This window comes from Hippocampus comes, unplaced genomic scaffold, assembly GCF_001891065.2.
Source record: "Hippocampus comes isolate QL1 unplaced genomic scaffold, H_comes_QL1_v1.1 scaffold74, whole genome shotgun sequence".
In the NCBI taxonomy this organism is placed as follows: domain Eukaryota; kingdom Metazoa; phylum Chordata; class Actinopteri; order Syngnathiformes; family Syngnathidae; genus Hippocampus; species Hippocampus comes.
In genome coordinates this window covers 762,506-785,305 of record NW_017804812.1, presented here as the reverse complement: position 1 = coordinate 785,305, position 22,800 = coordinate 762,506, and the positions used below count along the sequence as shown (strand labels likewise).

General features: G+C 45.1%; 3 protein-coding genes and 1 long non-coding RNA gene across 5 annotated transcripts in view; 3 read left to right on the top strand and 1 right to left on the bottom strand.

The window, feature by feature from the left end:
• Window positions 1-10,128: 10,128 nt before the first annotated feature.
• Window positions 10,129-22,800, bottom strand: part of LOC109513172 (uncharacterized) — a 37,505-nt gene continuing 24,833 nt past the window's right edge. For both annotated transcript variants that reach the window (XR_002167674.1, XR_002167673.1), the window contains one exon: window positions 10,129-10,240. This is a non-coding gene — a long non-coding RNA (uncharacterized LOC109513172). The remainder of the gene's footprint in view (window positions 10,241-22,800) is intronic.
• gdf10b (growth differentiation factor 10b) lies at window positions 11,243-14,571 on the top strand. Its single transcript, XM_019865405.1, has 3 exons — window positions 11,243-11,725; window positions 12,947-13,803; window positions 13,998-14,571. The coding sequence occupies exons 1-3, from the start codon at window positions 11,488-11,490 to the stop codon at window positions 14,187-14,189; spliced, it is 1,287 nt and encodes a 428-aa protein (XP_019720964.1). The 5' UTR covers window positions 11,243-11,487; the 3' UTR covers window positions 14,190-14,571.
• gdf2 (growth differentiation factor 2) lies at window positions 15,625-17,950 on the top strand. Its single transcript, XM_019865419.1, has 2 exons — window positions 15,625-16,370; window positions 16,730-17,950. Exons 1-2 carry the CDS (start codon window positions 16,013-16,015, stop codon window positions 17,626-17,628), a joined length of 1,257 nt encoding a protein of 418 aa, XP_019720978.1. The 5' UTR covers window positions 15,625-16,012; the 3' UTR covers window positions 17,629-17,950.
• rbp3 (retinol binding protein 3) lies at window positions 19,379-22,608 on the top strand. Its single transcript, XM_019865385.1, has 4 exons — window positions 19,379-20,674; window positions 20,751-20,941; window positions 21,417-21,559; window positions 21,894-22,608. The coding sequence occupies exons 1-4, from the start codon at window positions 19,481-19,483 to the stop codon at window positions 22,217-22,219; spliced, it is 1,854 nt and encodes a 617-aa protein (XP_019720944.1). The 5' UTR covers window positions 19,379-19,480; the 3' UTR covers window positions 22,220-22,608.

The window sequence follows — 22,800 nt, the reverse complement described above, 5'->3', positions numbered from 1 at the left end:
ATGGACATGCTCCAGGTCAGTCAGACTTTATCTGGGAGGCCAGCCCAGTACACTCACTACGCAGTGCTCCCTCCCTCCGCCACAGGCAGTTAAGAAATTTCCAAGGTTTTTTTGTGCTTAGTCAAAGGGTTTGTGTCGAAACATTTTCATAAATGCGGTTTACTACTATTACAGTCCAGACCACGCATTCGCCCTATAATCAGCCGAGATAATCCATAGATGGATGCATGTAGGCAGCCATCCACATAGTTTTTAGCGCGAGTAGACTGGTCCATATATGCTCCGTTTGTATTTTGAGGGAACCACTTGTAAATGGCCATAGAAGAACTCAGCAGGGTTCAGATGCGTTTTGTTTTGCTGTTGATTCAAGCTGTGTTACTCAGAGGCCCGAAAAGCACCATGGGTGGCCACTTTGGGCCAACAGCCCAACATACACAAATGCAGCGCAAACTCAAAAAGAGCGAGATGTACACAAATTATCAGTCGCCGGTATACACACAGCAGGTTGGCACATGCATTCTGAGAAAACGTGCACTCTCGTATTGACCGGCCTGTCACAAGCATTAATGCACACATCCATAAAGTAAACACATGTACCTTCTGCACAAATTCATCTGGACACCAGCGCGCACACAGTACTGCAATCACATACTCCCGCTGGGGCGTAAAAACAAACTGCTCAAAATATGGCATTCGTCCTCTGATTAAACACTCGCATTCCTGCAGGCTGTGTTTGGCCAAGCCGGGCAACAGGCATCATAGTGACAGTCGGACGTGGGGTTTGTCCGCTCATGAAGGGACGCTTTATGACACAGCCAACTCCATAGAACCGGCTTCAAATGGCCCCTGTTGCTAATGAGTACGGCGGCACTGACTTGACTTCCTAACCTGGCGGCCACGCCCCCTTGGCGTCAGAAAAGACAAAAACAAGAGTCACAGAGGTCAGTGGGAGGTTGCTCCTACTTATTGAGGATATCCATACACAACATTGCTGTTCTCAGTTTCATTAATAATGTTTAGTTTCAATGTAGCAGCTGCGCAAAAGATGAATTACAACATGGGCGGGGGGTCTCAGCGTTCTTCGAGATGCTGAAACGGCGAATGGCAACCGTAGACCGAAAACGATTTCTATGCATTTTGAATACACATTTTGAGTTGTTCAAGGCTGCAGCCCAAACTGAAATTACAAACAGCGCACTGTTTCGTTTCATGCTTTCACCCTGAGGCTGAATTTCAAGGTGACTTATTGATAAAAGCGGCACATGCGAGCAACGTTTGAAATAAAATACTCGGGACCATTGGGAGCGGCGGTGCGTGTTGGTGCCCAGTGAAGTGAAACAATCCCACACACTGTGGCGATCTTTCTCCAATTGTTGACTTTGTGTTCAGCCATGCAAGTCTTATTGAAGGAGCACGGACTACAATGGTCAAAAAACGGCCAGCGGTTAAAAAGGCAGAGAGCATGTCATAAAAGTAACAAGCTCCATGCACATACACGCACATGCACATTACACAAAGAAAGCAGCTTTATAGGACAGTTGCGTAACCCAGGAAACTACAAGGCAGAATGTCAGAGAGTACTACCAACACTCACCGAAATGGACTAACGGGCAAAATTTGCCAACTTAAGGGCATGGCACCTAATTATTCGACATGACGTTGCACCATGTTTTGTTAGTTTGCTTTTACCTTCCATGAGGTTGTGTTACATTACTTGATATTAACCTTTATGTGTGGGCTTTGATGGTTCGCTCCATTTTGGGCATGTTTTTTTTTTCCGCGGATAGTCCGTTTTCCTTTCATGTTCTAAAAACACGCACACCATATCCATTGAAGACTCTAAATTGCCTTTTGGTCCATATCCGACTTGGCTCATCCGTGACCCTTGAACGGGATACGCGGTACAAAAAAAGTATGAATGGATGGGGGTTTTTGACATTGCCAAAGACGGTCTTAAGCAGGGTAAAAACACATGGATTCTTCTCCACTTCTGCTCCCACTGCTGTTTGGTCTGCTCAGACTGACCGCACTCTCCTCTTTGCACCTGTAATGCGATCCACTTGTAGATTTATGACTTTTTAGAGACTCATGGCTACTTTTTTGCATCCAATACTTTTTTTTTTTTGGCTCAACTCAAACTCTCGTGCATCCTGATATTAATCTTTGTTCAGTCCAGTGCTGAGGAAATGTCTGCAGGACATGGACCGGACTCCAGCACAGAGGACTCGGCACCAAAGCTGTATCCCAGATGTATGCTCGGCATCAAACATTTTCATTGCAGCCCATCGGACACGGCGCCCCATCGGCTGTGGATCACGTCTTCCAGTGGCTTTGTGACTCAAGATCTTAATAAAGTATCTGAATCATGCGCCTCATGTCTACGTGCTGAGAGGATGTGCCTTAAAGAGTTTTGCAGGCTTTTCTCTTTTGAAGGATCAGTAAGGAAGGGATTTTCCGACTCCAATCCATCACCGCCAGTCCTCTTTGTGTCTGTAAAGGTTGTTTTAGGAGGTGAGAACGTAGATTACCTCTGAATCTCCTCACGCATGCTCCCAGACGACTCGGCACATGATCAGGCACGGGACCGCCATCGTTTTTCATGCGTGGTGGGTGTCCCTGCAAGAGTCAGAGATGAGTTCACACTTGGGACATTTGCAGCGCCGTGTCAATGAATGGGCGTGATGAGGGATGATGAAAATATTCGGAGCACAAAAAGTAAAAAAAAGTGAACATTTTATTATTTTAGAAATGTTAGGAGTTTCCCTTTCTCCGACACACTCATCAGCAAGTTGATCAGAAGCCTGATAACGAACCTGAATCTGGTGTGCTGCGAGGAGGCAGGCATCTAAAACATGCAGGATAGCGGCCATCAAGGTCTGGATTTGGACACACCTGGGATACACCAAAAAAAACCCAGAGATTTTTATTTTGAAGTGTGGGTGTACAAAACAAGGCAATCTGTTGGGTTGTCTGGTGGGTTATTCAACTGACCCAACGTTTTGGCGTTAAATGAGTAAGTCAGCCTTTATGACCCAATTTGGATTGCTTTTGATCAAAGTCTTTTTAGTTCCCCCCAAAAAACACAAAATGCAAAGGAAGCACAAATTATGGCCCACAGGCTGTTGTGTCGGCGCCCCTGCATTAACTCCACGAGTCTTTTATCACTCAGACACCTCCAGACAATTTACAACCGTCGGGGGTTTACCGCCGGTCCTGCATGTCATATTTTGCACATATTTCATTTCTGCACTCACGATTCACGCTCTCTCCTCCGGGTATGCCACCTCAGATGTTTGGCTGCCTTGAATGGCTTAAATTGTCCATGACGGTAAGTGGATGTACAGTATCTCATAAAAGCACCAATAAAAACTTGTCTACGTTCACATTATGAAAATCTCCGTGAAGCCACTGGGGCACAACTGGATCTGCTATCTGCGTTACGTAACAAGTGGCGCGCTACCAAATTATCGGGCCCTTTCAAATCTACCTTGCAACAATGTATTCAAAAACAGAAGACAAGACTCCTGTTCCCGTGAGGTAGCTTGTGATATAAAATTGTTTGTTAGCCACAAGGCAAATTAAACATCGATAATTAAAGGCATCCAGAGATTTCTTATGCAGACACCTGCATATTTATACATGCAGATACATGACAGGCCATCGTAAAGCATTCCGACACCTCTTCGACTCATTCCTCCCATTCCTGGCTTCAGTCTACGTGTGAGACGGCCCTCATTAAGTTTGTGCATGTGTGGGAAAATGACAGGCCCCCGCTCCTCGCTCATTAAACATTCATAAGATGGAGACTCCCGTTGGCTGCGGTGCAAAGTGAGCGCATGTTTGCTCCAAGGCCTGCGCCCTGCCGCGATCGCATAGGGAGAGCCGTTTCTGCCCGTTAACATAGAAGCAAGCATTTGGCTTGTTACAGTAGCCAAACTGGGTGGTAAAGGAGCGGTCGCCGTGTCTTGACACGCGCATTTCCTCGCGCACTTTTCAAAGTTTTGGAAGCTCAGGCCAGCTGAGCGGTTAGCTCGGCATTTTTGCTAATCCTGAGGATTGGGGCATTTTTACCTAGAAACAGTAGCCATGATTATTAAACATAATGGGCTCGCGACCAGTCCAGGGTGTATCCCAAATCCTCTTTTCTACTGTCAGCTGAGCTAGGATAGGCGCAAGAGTTTTCCGATTGAAGCCAGACACGCTGTTTTGTTTTTCTTCTCCCTCTAAACGTCCCCAGTTTGCCTCCTGTCATTCCTCTGCTTTTTCACCCGCAAACACCCCGTGACATGCGTGCCGGCGTTGTCAGTTCAAAGCACACGGCGAGGTCAGAGAGGGAGTGCGTCACTCAGACCACTTGTCACCCAAATGATGACAAATTGGCCGCCTCGCCGCTCGCCTACCAATCAAGTCCAGACCGGCGTAGTCCCTTTTTTGTGCGCGCACATTTCCTGTAAATGGAGACGGATGGCACTCAGGTGAACGGCGGAATGTGCGTCACCTTTCGATACTTGCACGCTCTCTTTGAAAAATGACTCCCTTCTAGTTTTGCGGCATCAGTCAAGGGAGAGCGACTGTAAGAGTAAATGGCGGTCGCTCCATTATTCTTTGCGCTTGGTCGCAAAGTTGTTAGATGCACCGTAGGGGAGCTCGCGGGTGTTAAAGCCAAACATAAAAAATGTGAACAATGGAACCCTGACTCATTCTTTTCCTGACCAGAAACGCTCTTTAAGTGGAGACTATGGCAAGTTTCTAATTAACATTGAGTTTTTTTTTTTTTTTAAACAATGCAGACGTCTTTTGTCTCACGGGGTTGTTGTTTTTTTTTTTTTTCTTTTTCTCAGGCCACTCGGCTCCAGGTCTTGTTATTTTTCCGAGCGTAAAAGTTTCATGATGAAATAAAGCAGGCCGCTTGCTGAGTCTTTGGCTGCTGTCGGTCACTCAGCAGTCCAACTAGAATAGGACTGATGAATGTCCACGCAGTCCTGTCGGGAGTCTTCTTTTGAACATGCTTACAGATGTGAAACAGAGCGGCTGAAATCCAAAGGCAGTCAGAATAACTCTTGTCTGCCGTCTGCAGTCAGCCACGACTTGAGTCCATGCCGTTGTTTGTCATTTTGTTAATACCATGTTCCCATGCCATGTTTTTGCTCCTATTCACACATTGGCCGTCACAACTTGCGGGTGGGGGACCCCGATGCAGGGAGGCAAGGCAGGATCAACTCAAAACAATATGTATTTGTTTTCCAAAGACAAAACAAAAAGGTCAACAAGGCATATGGAAGAATCAAAAATGAATGGCGGTCCCCAAAAGGGGTCTTCAGGGGTTCATCGTGGAAGTCTGGTGAAGAAGCGTGTCTGGGTCATTTCCACACGGATGTTATTTTTCCTCCAGATCGAATTCTGCTGTTCACATCTTCTCACGCCTTGTGTCACTATGTTTTATGAACTCTCGTAGTGCAGGACATCAAAAAGGGCTTTTTTTAAAAATGAGATTGCGGTGGAAAGATCTTGATAAGGTTAGCGCACTTGTTTGAAAACAGCCGATTATCCACGTCCCATTAGGCCCCAATTGTCCTGAGGGGACTCTTTAACTCTTCACCTTACACGCCGTTGCGCATGTGGCTCACTTTCCTCTTTGGTTCCGTTTGATGCGGCGTACACTTTATCTGACGCTTCCTGGCCAAGTCGCCGGCTCCATCTGGACGCGGGGCGGATAAGATCTGTGAAAGCCAGCCAAGCGCTACACATTGACGGGGCCACGAAAGCTAAACAATGAGCCGAACGCAAGACGCGGTTGCTTGAGTGGCAGCCCCCCGGTTGCGCGTTTCTCACTTCAGGTGACATCTCTTCAGCGAGGTGAAGGAACCCAAGCCTGATGTGATAGCATTTATTGTTACAACTCCTGTGATGTGAATGGGAGAATAATTGAGAGCTCAAAAAAAAAAGAACAAATGAGGAACACATTTGAGGAAATTACAGTCATATGAGAAACAAATGTGACACTTTCTAAGCGGTTGAAAAGAGGTTGAAATATCCATCCAGTTTCTATGGCGCTTGTCAACGCGACGTGGGGGCCTCTTAAATAAGAGATTTTTCTTTTTTTTAAAGCGACATTTCAAAACAATACTTATTTTTACTCAAGGTTTCCCTCAATTGTCAAAACGTGTTACAAAAACATGTCTTGAAAGAAGCGTTGGCTGATTTTAACATTAGCACAGATGCTAACGCTAACATAATATAAAGTGTCCGGGCTGGTCCGGCATGATCAAATCCAAGTAAAATAAGTGTTCAGTGCCTCTTTTCTCTGTATTACAAGGCTCAATCCGGTCAATAAACACACAGGACTGTTTTTTTTTTATTTCTTCAAAAAAGGCAACATTTCGAAACCATTGAAGTGGTTTCAGTTTAAGACTTCAGTGGTATTTGATGAAGAAAGTTTCCGGCTTTTATCGACTCATATGGTTTCGTTTGGCGTCACATTCGATTGGGAAACGAAGTTTGTTTAAAACTCAACGTTATGGGATATTGCGAAAATCTGATCACACGCAACAGATTGAAAGTTTTCACTCAAAACTCTCAGCACCGTAACCAATTCAACACAAGGGGTTCTCATTTAGCATCGCGTTTCGGAAGGTCGTTATTTATTCATGCCACTCGGGCAACATTTCTTTCATTTTAATGTTTCTGCCAAAATGTTATCTTGTGTCATAAAGTTAATTGTGAAGCGACAAATTCAGCTCACTCCATCTCAAATTATAACGTATGGAATTACTCGCCGCGAGGGTCTTGGCAAAAAAGAACGCAGCAGGCCGACTTCGGCGGCTAAACGAAGGCTTGACGCACGGAAAACGCAGAATGACGGCAAGTGTGAAGGGAAAGAGTGGGGCTGACCTCTGGGAGTCGCTCGGTGACACTTTATGAAGGGCAAAGTGCGGCGACGGGCCCTCTGGGTTCACTGCGGTTCGACTTGACGTTTTACAATCACGTCGCGCTACATCTGGAGCATTTGATGCCGGGGGTTCAGCAGAGGGTCATGTGATCGTTTCCAGCAACCTGAGACAAGCCGCATTGTGTGCGGCGGGGGCTCTATTTTGACAGAAATAATTGAGTCGGAACTTTAAATGAGCTTGCGCTGCAAGACAGTGTGTCTGTGTGCGTGTGCATGTGCGTGTGCAGTTCAAGTCAATATACAATAACTGTAGGTTTAAAAAAAAAAAAAACAATGAAAGGGAATATATGACACAATAACAGTAGAAGGAAGCAATCAAAAGAGCAAACATTCCCGAGGCCTCATTTTGTCTGCCATTAGTCCACATGGATCTGGTCCATGAACACCTTCAGGAACTGGAACAATTTAAGTGAGGACTTTATATTAGTTTGTTTTGACATTATTTGGACGTGTGCTTCACCCTGAAGAGTATCGGAGTGTCCATGAGAAAACGTCAGGCTTGATCGCCCTTGTTAAGAACAGGCTAATGCCTGCAGTGAGATTATTTTTCAAAATTGTCCATAGGTGTGAATGGTGAAAATACAAAATCGTCCAAAATTCCCCAAATGTTATTAAGGCACAACTATTGTCACAAACCAAGCAAAAAAAGTCAGACGGCTGGATAACTCGGACTGCCTGCTGCCGCCTTCACTTTATAACGCTCATCAGCTCCGAGACGGGAAGTAATTCACTAACAACTGTCACCACCTCTGCAGTTGTCTTCGACACACCGGTAAGAATATCAACAACTACTACAATGGCTCGTTTTGGCTTCGCCTGCTGTTTCCTATCAGACGGAATGTGCAGTGTTTTTCATTGTGCGGCATCAATCTCATATCCCCTGTCTGAGTGTGGTGTAGTATCTATCCTCCTAAATCTCCACCTAGTGCGAGCGTTCAGTCAAAGAGGCCTGAAAAGAGTCCATTTATAGACATGAAAAAGGGGCCTGTTTCAATCAACTTAAAGGGAGGTAGCCAATGAAAACAATGACCCTGGCCAGAAGAACAGGGGGGCTGAAATGCAACTCTAATTCCTTTCTTTTGCGTGAGGAAAGACTAACTTGCGGCGTGCAAAATTGTGAAAGGCAGACGGGGGCACTGACAGACAAAGTATCCGCCTGCACGAAAACCAACTCGACAAGGTGAGATGACAAGTGATGGATCAGAAGGGGAGAAAGAAGGCATACAAAGGCAAAGGACATTAATAAAAGAAGTTGAAAGGCCTTCTCCCAACTTGGTGCACTGAATTCAAGGCAGAAAGCATTTCATTTTTTGATGCAATGGCGGGGGTGAACGGCAAGAGTGTGTGAAATCACAACAACCGCATCTGGCGCTGCAAAACATTCCCGTTGGACCCGCAAGACGTGCACACCTCCTCGCTGGCTTTTCAAATCTTTTCCAGCAGCTTGAAATGTGACTAATAAGTGCAATTTGAGATTGTTGTCAATTTTTCAAATAGCTGACAAATACGTATAGTGCATGATTGTTCTCAGACAGGGGCCCTCCAAGGATAAATGGTTGGGGTGGAGGGGGGCTTTGGGTTAAAATTGCCATCTCCAAAACAGTGAGGGGAGTGATGACCATTAACTGATGAAAGCTGCTCACATGGGAGGCATTCAGACTCATGCGATTGACTGTCGGTAAGGAGTGAGTTTACGCGCGGGTACGTGTGTGGAGTGTGGTCCTTTGAAAAAAACAAAGAAAAGATGATGTGACTTTTGAGGGTCCGTCACACTAAGCCTGTTGTCGGATAAAACAGCAAAGTCATTTTTTTTCCAACAATGCCCCCTATTATGTCTCTAAGTATTTTTTTTCCTTTGTATGTGTTGCACAAATAAGAGTGTTAATTTTATTTGTCAGTTAGCCAAAACCGGTGGTACTGCACCCTGGAGGACTGGAGTGGAAATGCAGTACTCATTTTACTGCAGTACTTGCCTGTGACTAGTTGACGCGCTGTTAAGCTACATCCATACTCTGGCACAACTCCTTCAGGCAGTATTATTCTGATCATTTTAAAAAACAATTGTCAAAATAAAATAAAAACTCAATTCAATAAAAAATAATCCCACACGATACTAACCCCGGTCCCCAGTAGTCAATGCCCATCACTGAGTGCGAACTGAACCCACGCTGACGTCAACCAAGTGAACCACTACCCCGTCGGTGACTCGTGCGTTTGAGTATGAGCATATATCAGCAAGACTTATTTCACTGTGTCTGTGTGCGAGCTTGGCATCCATCATTTGAAAGGATGTCATGGCCCTTTCCATATCCAACAGAACAGCATGACTGCTCATTCAGCCCCAGCCAACAGTATGAAAACAAATCAAAGGGGAGAGAAAAAAGGAGGGGGCTGGAGGCGATGAAGGATCGGGTCCTGTGCCAAAAGTAACATGGTGGGCTCGCCTGTCCTCCTCACGGTTGTGGGTCGGATGAGCACCCCGCGCAAATATTCAGTGAATGAGGGCATTTTTGTCTTTATTGAGGGGTGGGCTCATCGTCTATCTCACCAGCAGAAAGTGGAGAGGTGACTCATCCGTGATGTCATTCAAGCTAAAAAAAAAGTGTCAATGATTCTTAATGTGCAAATAATGACGTAATGCATTTTGAATTTATGACCTCTCTTGACTGACTCGCATTACCAATTGTGGAGATGCCAAATTCACTTCTGTGATGCGTTTTTTTTTTTTGAGGGGTGGGTAACCTGCAGCCCATGGACCACATAGGCGAGTGACACTCAACCACTTGGCCGCGGCAAATTTCTGTGTCGTGAAAGATCATCAGAGGCGCCGTGGGAAACTAAAATGTTGGCATACATGAGGACTTTCTGTCCATGGCCCAAAAAAGTTCGGGACTGTGGCACTGTATTGAAATAACCATTTTATAGACCAGTCAACTTCAACTTGACGTACTTGTTAAGCAAATGTATGATGCATGGTAATAATTACATGTTAGCAAGGCAAAAAAAAAAAAAAATGCAAAAACTAAAACAAAAAAAATTTAACGTGAAAAACTTGAGCATTGCCAGTGTAAAAGCAAATAAAACCTTTGAAGAATTTGCATTTTAAAATCCTAAAAATGCACATATGTTTGAATAATTAAAAAAAGGCCCCTGATAAGAAAAAAGTTCAGCATCCATGCTTTTGATGAAGCCATGCTCGTATGAAGGAAATAAAGCCTCTTTCCCATCAGAATAACTCCAAGATAAGATCAGTCATTTGTTCGATGTGTGTTCCAATGGCCAGCTGTTTCGCTAAAAGCACAGAAGAAAAGGCCTTTATCCATATGGAGACTGCAGTCTAGTGGAATGTATGTTTCAAAGCACCTTAGAACGGCAATTTTTGCTTGATTCCCACTCTTTCGACACCCTCCACTTAGTTTTGCAGCTATATTGGGAGCCAGGCTGACGTGAGCGCAAGTCTGGCGGCGAGGCCGCTGTAATGAGGTGCCTTTTATGATCATTGACAATTTGTGCTCATTGGGTTGAATTTTCAATCCCACAAATTACGCGACGGCCAGAAAACTCCGCTTTGACATATTCTTTACTTCCCATATAAGTGGAGCCGGCCAACCATAAAGTGAAAGGCTCCATGAAGACGAATGTGGCCGTGACATGTACTTGCAGTGGTTTCAATTAGCTCCTATGTGGCAGCTAATCAGTGTTGTAAAACCTTTTTTTCCCCCTTCAATTTGTCGGCTTTACGGAGAGTCCATGTGGAGCTGATGTCGTTCCGAAGGAAATGTTACAATATAGAATTTAGTGGTACAAAATATGAAACATCGGTCATTTATTAGCTCTTGAACTACACTATGTGTCCAATGTCTGTTTCTGAGTAATAGTTAGAAAAAAAAAATCATGTCATGCTTTTCTGAACAAATTTTGCTGGTTCAACGCAATACAGTCGAACCTTGTTTCAACGTTTTCACCCGATTTCACGTAATTCATTTTCCATTTGCCAATTTGGCTTACAATGAACACCTTTATAACGTAAACGTCATTATAACAACCAGATTTTTTTTTTACCCACAAAATGAAGAATAGTACACACATAGTGAAGTCCTGAGTCGATTTACTTTATACTCCATTTCTGAGGGAATCACAAATTCTAATTTTGGTGCCTTGTAATTTCCTACTTAATCCGCCTTTTTTTTTAATGCCCAATGACCACAAACCATCACGAAATAACGACCCACCCTGGTGGAAAGGCCAGCTGCGTACATGGGCGTGGGCGTGATGTTCTATTTATGCGTGGGCACCCTTCAAGCCCACATCACTACTTTGCACACCGTGAGAAGGGGTAAACTAGTTGGGCTGTCACCTTCTGTCATCGCACAGCAAAACTGCATGCATCCCACTCTCCTCCCACCGCGAGAACAGCTGCACGCCGCGCACGGTCCGATGTGGAATACCTGGAAAACGCTCAATTAGCGCGCGAGGGAATCGCACTCATTACTTCTGCCTAATCTTCAATTTCGGTGGAATATTGGAGCACAAATTCAATGATGGCAAAGTGGTTCGTCTATGCGTTACGTCTATTGGTGATTCTGGAGCTGGCTTGGACTAAAACGGTGGCCGAGGATGTGCGTCAAATCGCGTCGGAGCGGCGCGTCTTTGCGCATCCGAGCTACGGCCGGGATGCGGTGACCAGCAGCATGTTTCAGGTCTACGAGAGTTACAGCAAAGATCCGCGCAGCCACAAACTGGGAAACACCGTGAGGAGCTTCACGGCTGTCCCGAGTGAGTCCCACACGCACGCGCTCACACACACGCGAACGCGCGCAGTTTCAATAACCGAAACGAACGTTAAACAAACGACGAGATTACACTCGTTCACGATACCTTTTACTCTCTGTATTGTCCGCACATATTTGGACACAAAATATTGCTATTGTGAATCAATTATTCCGCAATTTTGATGTGGATCAGAAGTTTAGCTTCAACTATATCCACAGAATCATTTTAGACACATTTTGAGTGACAGTAAGCATATAGATAGAGAGATCAAATATGCATGTTGAATGAAGACTAAATTGTCCCTTGGTGTGTACCCTGGTAGCCTCTCACCCAAAGTCATCTGGGGTAAGATCCAGCTCATCCATGACCCTCATGATAACAAGCGCTATAAAAAAATTACTGGATGGATTTTTGGACACTTTATTCAATACACCTGCAACCAAATGAGGTCCACGTATCGAGGATGTCGTACTGCAATGGATTAAACCATTTTTAAAAAATATATATATATTATTTAATGAGAGGGGGGGGGTATTAGAAACATAGTTCAAAACCATTGCAAACTACAACCACAGTAAAACGCTTTTTTTTAAATCACATTTTAATTAAATTAACAACCTCTTGTCATTACCTCTCAAAGTTTGTCATATAGCTTACATCTTTATGGCCTGTCAGCGTTGTGACAAGTTCGTAAATTGGGGTCTTTTTTTAGCTATTGACTTTTCCAGTAGCTGTAAAAATCCAAGGTGTTACACAAGAGGCTATTATCACACCCAGACAAAGCCCATAAGCATTTCCATATGCTATTGCACGGATCCAATGTTTGGGTTTTGGACTGTGGTGGAAGTACTCACTTGAAAAGTAAAGTGAGCGGTGATCTAAGAAGAGGTTTTTGTCACGAGGGACACAGCCACTTTACCGTGCTTCATATTTTCCGTGATTTAACTTATATCCCTCAAATGTGCATGACCACAGTGGTGGATGATATCATGACTGTCAATCAGACATTCCAGTCTGAGGCTGTGCAGTCAAGAGGCAGAAAACATGCAATGGCGACACTTGCACATCCAAGAAGAGTTCCTTCCTATTAAGGATGTGTGACAGTTTCTCAATAGGGTTGAGGTCAGGGGATGATGAGTCATGGAGACAGCGGTACACAATGGCAGGAAACATTTGCATGTATTGTCCATGTTGTTCATTCCTCTTGTGTTCCACACTCCCCAGGAGTGTTGCGTGGAAAAGAAATGTTCCAGTTCAACCTCTCCTCCATCCAAGACTCGGAGGTCATCCTCTCGGCCTCCTTTCACTTCTTCTACAAGCGCCGACACCAGCGGCCGTGGTGTTTGCGGAGACCTCGCCGGCCATACGCCGCCAGCCATCATCAACATCCGCCTGCCCTGCAGATTCTCTTCCACGGCGTGTCGGCAAACTCGGCCTCCACAGCGCTACTGGGAAACTTCACATTCAGCGCCTTTAAGAAAGGGGCGTGGCAATCAAGGGATGTTACAACTGTGGCCAAGCAAGGGAGAGAAGACCTGATCATCATGGTGGAGACCGATTTGGTGACAAGGGCAAATCAGCAGCATAGAAGTCTGAACAATCAGGAGCGTCTCTTTGACGACAACATGCCGTTTATAATTCTCTACGCTGATGATCGAGCCATAGGCGAGCCCAACAGCGTGGCCGCAACCCTGCAGAGATACGGACCCTTCCCCATAAGGGAGGATGCGTCCATCTCATCCTCAAGGATCCGGAGAGAGCTCCAGCTGCAGATCCAAACCAACGACATTCCAGAGGTCCAGTTCAACACGCTGAAGAACCACGAACTGTGGCAGAGCACCTATTTTCCTGCCAAATCCAAAAGCAAAGCAGGAAGGAAGCAGAACCAGGAGGGCAAGGAGGTGCTGAACTTTGACGAGAGGACGATGAAGAAGGCCCGCAGGAGGCAATGGAGCGAACCCAGGGTTTGCGCAAGGCGCTACCTCAGGGTGGACTTTGCCGACATCGGATGGAGTGAATGGGTTTTAGCACCAAAGTCATTCGACGCCTACTACTGTGCTGGTTCTTGTGGATTTCCCAAGGTGAGTGAGGTTTTGCAGGGGCCGCGTTTGGGACCAGGGTTATGATCGTTTTGGATTTTTCACTGCAGTTAGTTTTAATACAATATGGTGCAAATGCGAAGCCGACAAAAATCTGATATTTAATGTCCGTATGTCCCAAGAATTGTCCTACCTAGCTCATATCAAGTACTAACATTCATGCTCGCTTCCTCAAGGTGGTACGCCCATCTAATCACGCCACTATCCAGAGCATCGTCCGAGCTGTGGGAATCGTGCCGGGTATTCCGGAACCGTGCTGCGTGCCAGAAAAGATGAGTCCCCTCAGTGTGCTTTTCCTGGACCCGGATAAGAATATGGTGCTCAAGATTTATCCAGGAATGTCCGTGGATACCTGCGCCTGCCGGTAGGAGCCGATGGAGCCCTCCTGAGAGGTGCTGAGAAGTGCAGGCAGTGGTCATATGTAGTCGGGACTTCATTGGCGCTGGTTGAAAAGAAACTCAGACTTTTCCTTGAATTTATTTTTTTTTTAAACTACAATCTCTTTTTCCCAGCAACCTTAAAGGACTCTTTTCAGTGAGCCCTGGACATCTTTGGAAAAAGTGTGACGTCTAAGATTGAAATAAGTGCATACCATTGCAAGCCAATGATATCGTTTCAAGTGAACTCACTAATCCTTCCAAAAAAAAGTGTATTTTATCACTTTAAAATATCCTATTTAGCCGTCAGAGTATGTTCAAGATGCATGAGAATTAGCAATGTTTATATGTTGTAAATAATGAGTGATTTTTTTTTTATAATTACTGTATAGAAAGTAACCAGAGAGGAGTTTGCTTTTTGAGTCCGGTTACGAAGGAAATCTTGTGTGTTGCTGCCCCCTTCTGTTCATTTTTGGGAACATTACAGGCAATGGCACTCATGCAGTACAGTGTATCTAATACAACGTTTATGTACAGTTTGTGATATGTATAGTAAATACTATAAAATGCTAAGGTAACCGCTGATTCCATTTTCACATACTATGTCTGGGATATTAATAGTGATACACTTTAAGTGGCAGATGCTGAACGAGTAAATTGGAATACATTTTGTTTTTGTTTGTTTTTTTTGCATTTATCTGCCAATAATAAATGCATGACTACACTGTCTTGTTTTCGGTATTTTCACACAACAATGGCACTCATTACTGTTTTCCTTACTGAAAATGATGATGCATTAGATTCAGCTATTTTTCTGCAGACGACTAGGAGCTTTTGAGTGGAATTTTTGCCATTCATATTCATACCAATGGACAATCAGTTCGTGAAACAACAATGCTGGCACAATCCTCAGTAGTGGTAGTTTCTAAAGCAAATCTCCTTCCGCAAATCACGGGGGAAAATCTCCATTTTTTTTTCCTAGCTTGGATCACCCTGCTGTGTTTGTTTTCCCTCATGCACGCCTCCATTATTCCGTGATTAGATCATTAACTTCCATCACTGTCATGACTCCAGTGGGAACTTCTAAAAAGCATGAATGTGCCACACTGGAAGTGATTTGACAAAAACGCTGGATGGGCTCATGGCTTGAAAGATGGGAATTTCAAGATAGGCCGGGACTTGGGCCAATGGCCGCAGACACATTGCCTTGGGTTTTGAGTGCAAACCACCCCCCAACACCAGAACGTGCTGTCCCGTCCTCCATCTTTATGACACACAGTTTTTGTGATGAGGGCAACAAATACAAATAAGTGTGAAATGTTCTCATGTCAATCACTACCAGTGTGTCTATTAAAGGCAATTTTGGAATCGATGAATTTGCGAACGGCAAACTGCAGCTATGTGAGGGTTCCCTTACTGTATTCCTTCCAAGTCGTGCAAACGGCAACTAGGGTGCTAAAGAACGCAATGTGTATCTTTTAATAGACTTTTTTCTTTGGTGTTGTTTCCGCTGGCCTTGACTCTTTCACCCCGTGCGCAAGCAACCTCGCCTGTTGCAGGACCACCCTCATTATCGTCGTCAATTGTTTACACTGTCTTCATTAGCGTCCAGCCCTCCAGTGATAACAAAGCTTAAAAGAAGCCATCAATGGCAGTGATAAGCACGGCCGTGCTACTATTTTGGTCAACACTAGTCACCCCCGTATTTACTCTTGGGAGCATGGGAGTGGACATCACTGCCATGGTCCTTCCACTGGGAATCTCCTTTGTCCAACGTTGCCGTCACAAAAGCTAGCAAGTTGTTTGTTTGAAAAATGCACAACTCCAGGAGGTTCTTGTTCCAGGTGTGTTTGAGTCTGGTGCTTTCCACGGGCTCTTGCACCTGCAAGCCACTCGGCAACGACATCCACGGCGACGATGACCTCGAGGGATTTTACTCCGAGCACTCCACACAGGAGGATCTTATAGAGGAGGAGGACGTGGACTCCAGGATGGTGAACCTCCTCAGATCCGTCAAAGAAAACTTCCTGAGGAAACTCAACCTTTCCGATGTGCCACAGGGGCACGGAAAAATTTACCCGCCGCAGTTCATGATGGAGCTCTACAACAAGTACGCTTCAGACAGCACGGTGATCCCTCAGTCCGATGTTATTCGCAGCTTCACAGTCCAAGGTACGTTGGGGAAGTCAAAGTCAAAATTGCAGCAACAATACAAGTCAACAAAATGAGTGTCCCAAGCCTTAATAAATGTAATGAAAACGTAGCCAAACAAATCCAACAAATTGGAAGAGGTGAACTACAATCAGTATAAAAAGTCTAGATGCCGAAGTTCAACGTCAGGTTTTTCTGAGTGACCAATTTAAACCATTGTTATTACATTTAACCCGGACGCCTCAATCGTCAACTCATGTTAAATAGTAGTCAGCTGTCACTATTTAAAGTCCAGATATTCCACTTGGCTTTCCTTGCCTTTTTTTGTTTTGGTTTTTTTTTAGCATGACTCTTCTGATCTGTCCGTATCTCTCTTCCAGAAATCGCACATTCTGTGACAAACGGCAGAAAGTCAAGACACAGGCTGCTGTTCAACATCAGCATACCCGGCCATGAAAAGGTCATCACAGCCGAATTACAACTCTTCTTCCTCCCGGATGCCAGGTCAAAGGTGACCTCCCACAGATTCACGGCCTCTGTCAATGTCCACAAAACGGATTACGGCGGTTTGAAATCCCACCCACAGCCTCTGGCTTGCACAGAGTTGAAAGGGTCTCAGAACATGTGGGTGACGTTGGATGTCACCCCAGCCGTACAGGACGCAGTCCTGTCCGGCAATGGAATAACTGGATTTGATGTGGTGGTGGAAGGGAACGGCTATGACGATGATAGCGGTGGTTTGAGCTTGAGCCTTTCAGTGGGAGATAACACCTCAGCGGCTTTGATCGTCTTCTCAGATGACCTCGGCGGCAGGAGGCGGGAGGCCAAGAAAGAACTCAGAGAGATGATGCTCCATGAAGAAGAAACCATATTCCACTCAGAGGCCAACTGGAACACCGAGAATCGAATCGCCAATCAGATTCCCGGAGCTCAGTATCGCCGCAAGAGGAGAAAGGCGGAGCGGGAATACTGCAGGCGAACGTCTCTCAGGGTCAACTTCAGGGACATCGGCTGGGACAGCTGGATCGTGGCACCTCGGGAATATGACGCGTTTGAATGTCGGGGCTTGTGCTACCACCCGCTGACAGACGACTCCAGCCCATCCAAGCACGCTCTCATTCAGACGCTGATGAACATCCGAAACCCCACAAAGGCCAACATGGCGTGCTGCGTCCCCATCAAACTGGACCCTATCACTGTCATGTATAAGGAGAACGGATTCGTCACGATCAGACATTTGTATGAGGAGATGAAGGTGGCAGAGTGTGGATGCCGGTAGTCAGAAAGAACGCCACAATTACAGTACATCTGTTATTGTTATGATTAAAACCGTATTTATGGTGTCCTGCTATTTTAGGAATCCATGTAAATCTGTACATTTGTAATTTCAATACATAGCTTCCTACTACGGGATCATAATGTACAGAATGTGTCCAGTAGTCAACGGACCGTTGCCACTTATAGGATTAATAGTTACTGTACATAGTCCTGTATAGTGCATCGGTTTCTTTTACGACGTGGAAATGCTCAGAAATGATGCAGGATATTTTACATTTCATGACATAATACATGAATAAAGAACTGTGCACAATAATCACTGAAAACAGACTTTAAATAGGGTTTGATTCTGACACACCGAAAAAAACAAAAGGTCTTTCGGAGTGAGTTAAAATTGTGTTACTCAATCTTGGGCTGACCGTGCATTAAATAAAAGATCGGGAAAATATGGCAGTCTGTCATGTAGCAGACAGGCTTACATTTATTGAAACTACACAGGAGGGGGTTGGATGATGAAGAATGAAATGCGGGCTAGTCCCTGGACTTGCACCACAGAGGCCAAGCCGAAAACATACCATGAATCAACTCTTGTTTATTACTGTAAATTAGTTAAATCTTTCTGGAGGCTAAAAAGCTTAACAGATTAGCGGCTGTGACGGCTGGCATTCTGTACCTGCTGAGACTAAAAAGATTATCCAAGCTTCCGAGAGTAGCCTTGCCAATAGAGAATATGTGCGCATACTTTCCCGGAGGTCCTCAGCTAAACTAAACTAGGCTCTATCGTTCCGTAAACTAAACTAAGGAGTTCAAAACGGAGCAAGTTCACTTTTGTTTCCGTCATGAAGGAATAAGTGAGCAGCTATGGCACGAGTCCACAAACACTCAGCTGTGAAGTGACCCAGACGCAACCACTTAACTGTACTCAAGTGCACCGCTGCCGTGAGCTTTCATAATACGGTAATATGTAAGCGTGATCAGGCTTTTCAGCATATTTGAGTGCTTAAAAGTGCGCGCTTGGGGGAATTTTTGGCCATTTACTAAACAGGACATTGTCATTGTCAATTTTGAAAAGGGGTCTTTTCCATTCAAGCCTGCCTAATAATGATCTTGGAACAGAAACGTTTTTCCTCATTGGGCAGAATAACGTCTTGGTAAAAAATCAATAATTAACCCATTGATGTATAATGGGGTGAAAAATGACCCCAGGGCTTGTTTTTTGGCAATATGTTTGTAAATTATTTTTTTTAATAGTTTAATCTTCCATTTATTCCACAAATAGGGGGTCTTTGGTCCCATGCAATAGCAAGATTAGTGTTTTTACATTTGTCACTGATACAGAAATGAATATGCAGGATTGTTCTGTCTGTTGTATGTGCTCTGTTTGACCAGTAGAGGGCGACAAACTACCAAAAACAACAACAAGATGCCTGGCTCTAATCCAAGTCGCTAAATATGTACTGTACTGGTAATGAAAAAAAATAAAGATTAGAACAAGTTGTGTTGTTTAGGATAAAAGCCATTGCAGACATGTTCAGGGTAAATTATTTCATTGGAGATTTCTCCACATTTCATCTCTTTTTATAACGCTAATTTGGCATCGCTGCTCAAAACACCTTTTTTACATACAGTATCTTTAGAAGCGCTTCCCGGTTTCTACGCCCATTTGGCAAGCGTGTTATTGCCTTCCAAAAGGTGTAATACGATTAAAGGTTTATTGTGGGCTCAATCCTCTTATGAGTGCGTTAACAGAAATTGTGCAGCCATAACAGAGGCATTTGACAGAGAACCTCTTTGCGGGCAGAGGACCGTTCACCAGCCGCACTCATCTTCAGTGTGGCTAAATTGACAGAACAATGGCAAAGGCTCTATTCTTGGTGCTGTATCTCGTCATTTTAGGCAACGTTGCATTCATCCATGCCGCGTTTCCTCCAAGCCTTATCGTCGACATGGTAAATATCGTCTTAAACAATTACTGCTCGCCAGAGAAGCTGGCAGGGTTGAAGGAGGCCATCGCCGCAGCCAGCGGCAATACAGAGATCCTCAATATTCCAGATGGTGAGTCTTTGTCTCGAGTTCTGAGCGCTGGACTCCAAACCACAATCAATGATCCACGCTTGAAGATCACCTACGAGCCAGACTTCGTCCCTGTGGTTGCACCACAAATGCCCGCCTTGCCCCCTGAACAGCTGGTCGCCATGCTCCAGAATGCCATTAAGCTGGACATATTGGAGGGCAACATCGGGTACATGAGGATCGATCACATTCTCGGGGAGGCGGCTGCTGACAAGATCGGCCAGATGCTGGTAGACTTAGTCTGGAACAAAGTCCTGCCCACTTCAGCTCTAATCTTTGATTTGCGCCACACCGTCAGCGGGGACATCACGGGACTCTCCTATATTGTTTCGTATTTCACCGCAGCCGAATCTGTGATTCACATCGACAGTGTGTATGACCGTCCTTCAAACACCACCACGAAGCTGCTGTCGATGGCCACGCTGTTGGGCGAGAGATACGACACAACCAAACCTCTCATCATCCTCACGAGCAAGAACACCAAGGGCATTGCCGAAGATGTCGCATACTGCCTCCAGAACCTGAAGAGGGCCACCGTTGTTGGAGAGAAGACCGCCGGCGGCTCGGTCAAAGTCGATCAATTCAAAGTGGGCGATACGGACTTCTATGTGACTTTGCCCACCGCAAAGTCCATCAACCCCATCACTGGTTCAACCTGGGAGCAAACGGGCGTCACCCCTGATGTTCAAGTCAACGCAGAGGACGCCCTCGCTACAGCCATCAAGATAGTTCAACTCCGCGTCCAGGTGCCGGCCATCATTGAGGGATCGGCGGCCCTGATTGCTGACAACTATGCTTTTGAGGAGACCGGCGCTGATGTTGCGGCAAAGCTGAAAGGGCTCCTTGAGAATGGCGACTACAGCAGGGTTGTCTCGAAGAGCGGCCTTGAAGAGAAACTGTCTGCAGACCTGAAGACCCTATCTGGTGACAAGAACTTGAAGACCACCAGCAACACCCCAGTCCTGCCCCCCATTGTAAGACCCCAAAGCACTGACTGATTTTTGTTGTCATTGTCGCATCTTTGAAAGTATTGTTTTCCTGCCTCCTCAGAATTATACTCCGGAGATGTACATTGATCTCATCAAAATCTCCTTCCACACGGACATTTTCGAGAACAACATTGGCTACCTGCGTTTTGACATGTTCGGAGACTTCGAGGAGGTCAAGACCATCGCCCAGATTATTGTGGAGCACGTTTGGAGCAAAGTTGTCGACACTAACGCAATGATCATTGACCTCAGGTGGGAAGTTTTTGGCCAACCCCTAATATCTCTTCAAAATGTCTGTAAGGATGGCTAACTAAAATGGTTGCAGGTATAGATAGACTGCATATCGGTGTCCTCAAAAAGTGCATTAACTATTCTATTCATGCCGTAAGATCGACGACTGGTAGCGTTCACTTTGGTGCAGTTGGTAGGTGTTGCGTAGTCACTCCAGTTTCATCACCGCTCAGTAATCAACTGGCAACCATTTGTGTATCGTCCACCATTCACTCTGAATCATCTGGGTGTGTGTAGCGTAGTGGTTCACACAGCCAACTTCCTTGCAGTTAGTTGGGGTTAAATTATAACTCCAATTTCACGCAAGGGTTGCTTTGTAGGAGTGCTTGAATCCAGCAAAGGAGCAGTTGAGTCACCCTGTTGTGGAGTGGAACCATCTTATCTAACTGTGCGCCTGAATCCTACTTTTCATTTTGACCTGTAAATGCATTTGCAGGAACAACCTCGGGGGGCCTACAACGGCGATCGCTGGCTTTTGCTCTTACTTCTTTGACGCCGACCAGCAGATTGTACTGGACACGCTGACAGACAGACAGTCTGGCACCACTACAGAACTCCAGACACTGCCTGAACTCACGGGTAATTGGATATGGCATCAGGCCATCGCCTTTTAAAGCTGCTCTGCGATACAGTGCTGCTAACCTGGATTCTTGACTAAAGCGTAAGGTTTTTACTGACATAGTGTCCTCCTGTGGTTAAACCAACTAAGCCAATGACCCACTGCACGTGCCTGATCTCCTCAATTTTCCACAACCAGTATTACATTGAAAACCAGCTTTGCTTCTAGTAGAAAGTAAAACTACATTTGTATTAAAATGTAGATAGTAAAGACACCTGAAAACCCCACTTTGGTACAGTAAGAATATTCAAATTTCATTACTTCTGGGTGTTAAACCCTTCTTGTGTAATTCAGGTACAAGGTACGGGTCCAAGAAGAGTCTGATCATCCTGACCAGTGGCGCAACAGCCGGGGCGGCAGAGGAGTTCGTCTTCATCATGAAGAGGCTTGGCCGTGCTATGATAGTGGGAGAGCCCACTTTTGGTGGAGCCCACCCACCCAAGACCTTCCAAGTCGGTGCTAGCGACGTCTTCCTTAGCATCCCCACAGTGCACTCTGACGCTACCTTGGCGCCAGCCTGGGAGAGAAGTGGCATTGCACCTCACATACCCGTCTCGGCGGCGGCAGCCCTCGAAACAGCGAAGGGCATTTTAAACAAGCACTTGGGTGCTCAGAAGTGAATCGTGTGAAGGTTCGTTTCTGCTTTGACCAAATTGTTGGATTTCGACTTGTTCAGAGAGAAAGAAGAGAATGCTATTTTATTTTCACCTACTTAGTCCCTTTGTGACATAGAGCAACATAAAACAGCATTTTGCGGATGACAGCATGCCAAAAACTGGCACAAGTCTGACTGAGAGTGTTGCTGGTATTTCTTAATGGAAACTTTAAATTGGGAAAGGTAAATCCCCTTCTCACAAAAATAATCATTTTTCATCTTTGTGTGTTGAAAACACCCAGTGTCCATTTTGTCCATTCTGATGGTAAACTTTATGAGATGAAAACCTATTTGGGCCTCTGTCCCTGTTGCGAGACCAAATAAAAATATTAATCAAATGTGTGCTGGCTGTTTTTGAACTATAAATGTTACATAATATTTGAAAGGGTCACATTAAGAGATGGTCTCATTTTTAACCTCTGTGTGGTTCGTATTCTTGTGCTGAATCTGGTAGGGCTTTGCCTCAGAGTAAAATTCACTCAGCTTCTCACCTTTGCACAACCAAAGCAGGCAAACTTGATTTGTACGGATGGAAAGTAACAAAAA

Excerpts from the sequence above, each read along its gene's own strand:
- gdf2 (XM_019865419.1), top strand. The coding sequence starts at position 16,013 with ATGCACAACTCCAGGAGGTTCTTGTTCCAGGTGTGTTTGAGTCTGGTG. Across the intron at positions 16,371-16,729 it reads TCGCAGCTTCACAGTCCAAG|AAATCGCACATTCTGTGACA; the intron begins GTACGTTGGGGA and ends TCTCTCTTCCAG.
- rbp3 (XM_019865385.1), top strand. The coding sequence starts at position 19,481 with ATGGCAAAGGCTCTATTCTTGGTGCTGTATCTCGTCATTTTAGGCAAC. Across the intron at positions 20,942-21,416 it reads GCAATGATCATTGACCTCAG|GAACAACCTCGGGGGGCCTA; the intron begins GTGGGAAGTTTT and ends ATGCATTTGCAG. Across the intron at positions 21,560-21,893 it reads GACACTGCCTGAACTCACGG|GTACAAGGTACGGGTCCAAG; the intron begins GTAATTGGATAT and ends TGTGTAATTCAG.
- gdf10b (XM_019865405.1), top strand. The coding sequence starts at position 11,488 with ATGATGGCAAAGTGGTTCGTCTATGCGTTACGTCTATTGGTGATTCTG. Across the intron at positions 11,726-12,946 it reads GAGCTTCACGGCTGTCCCGA|GAGTGTTGCGTGGAAAAGAA; the intron begins GTGAGTCCCACA and ends CACACTCCCCAG. Across the intron at positions 13,804-13,997 it reads GTTCTTGTGGATTTCCCAAG|GTGGTACGCCCATCTAATCA; the intron begins GTGAGTGAGGTT and ends CGCTTCCTCAAG.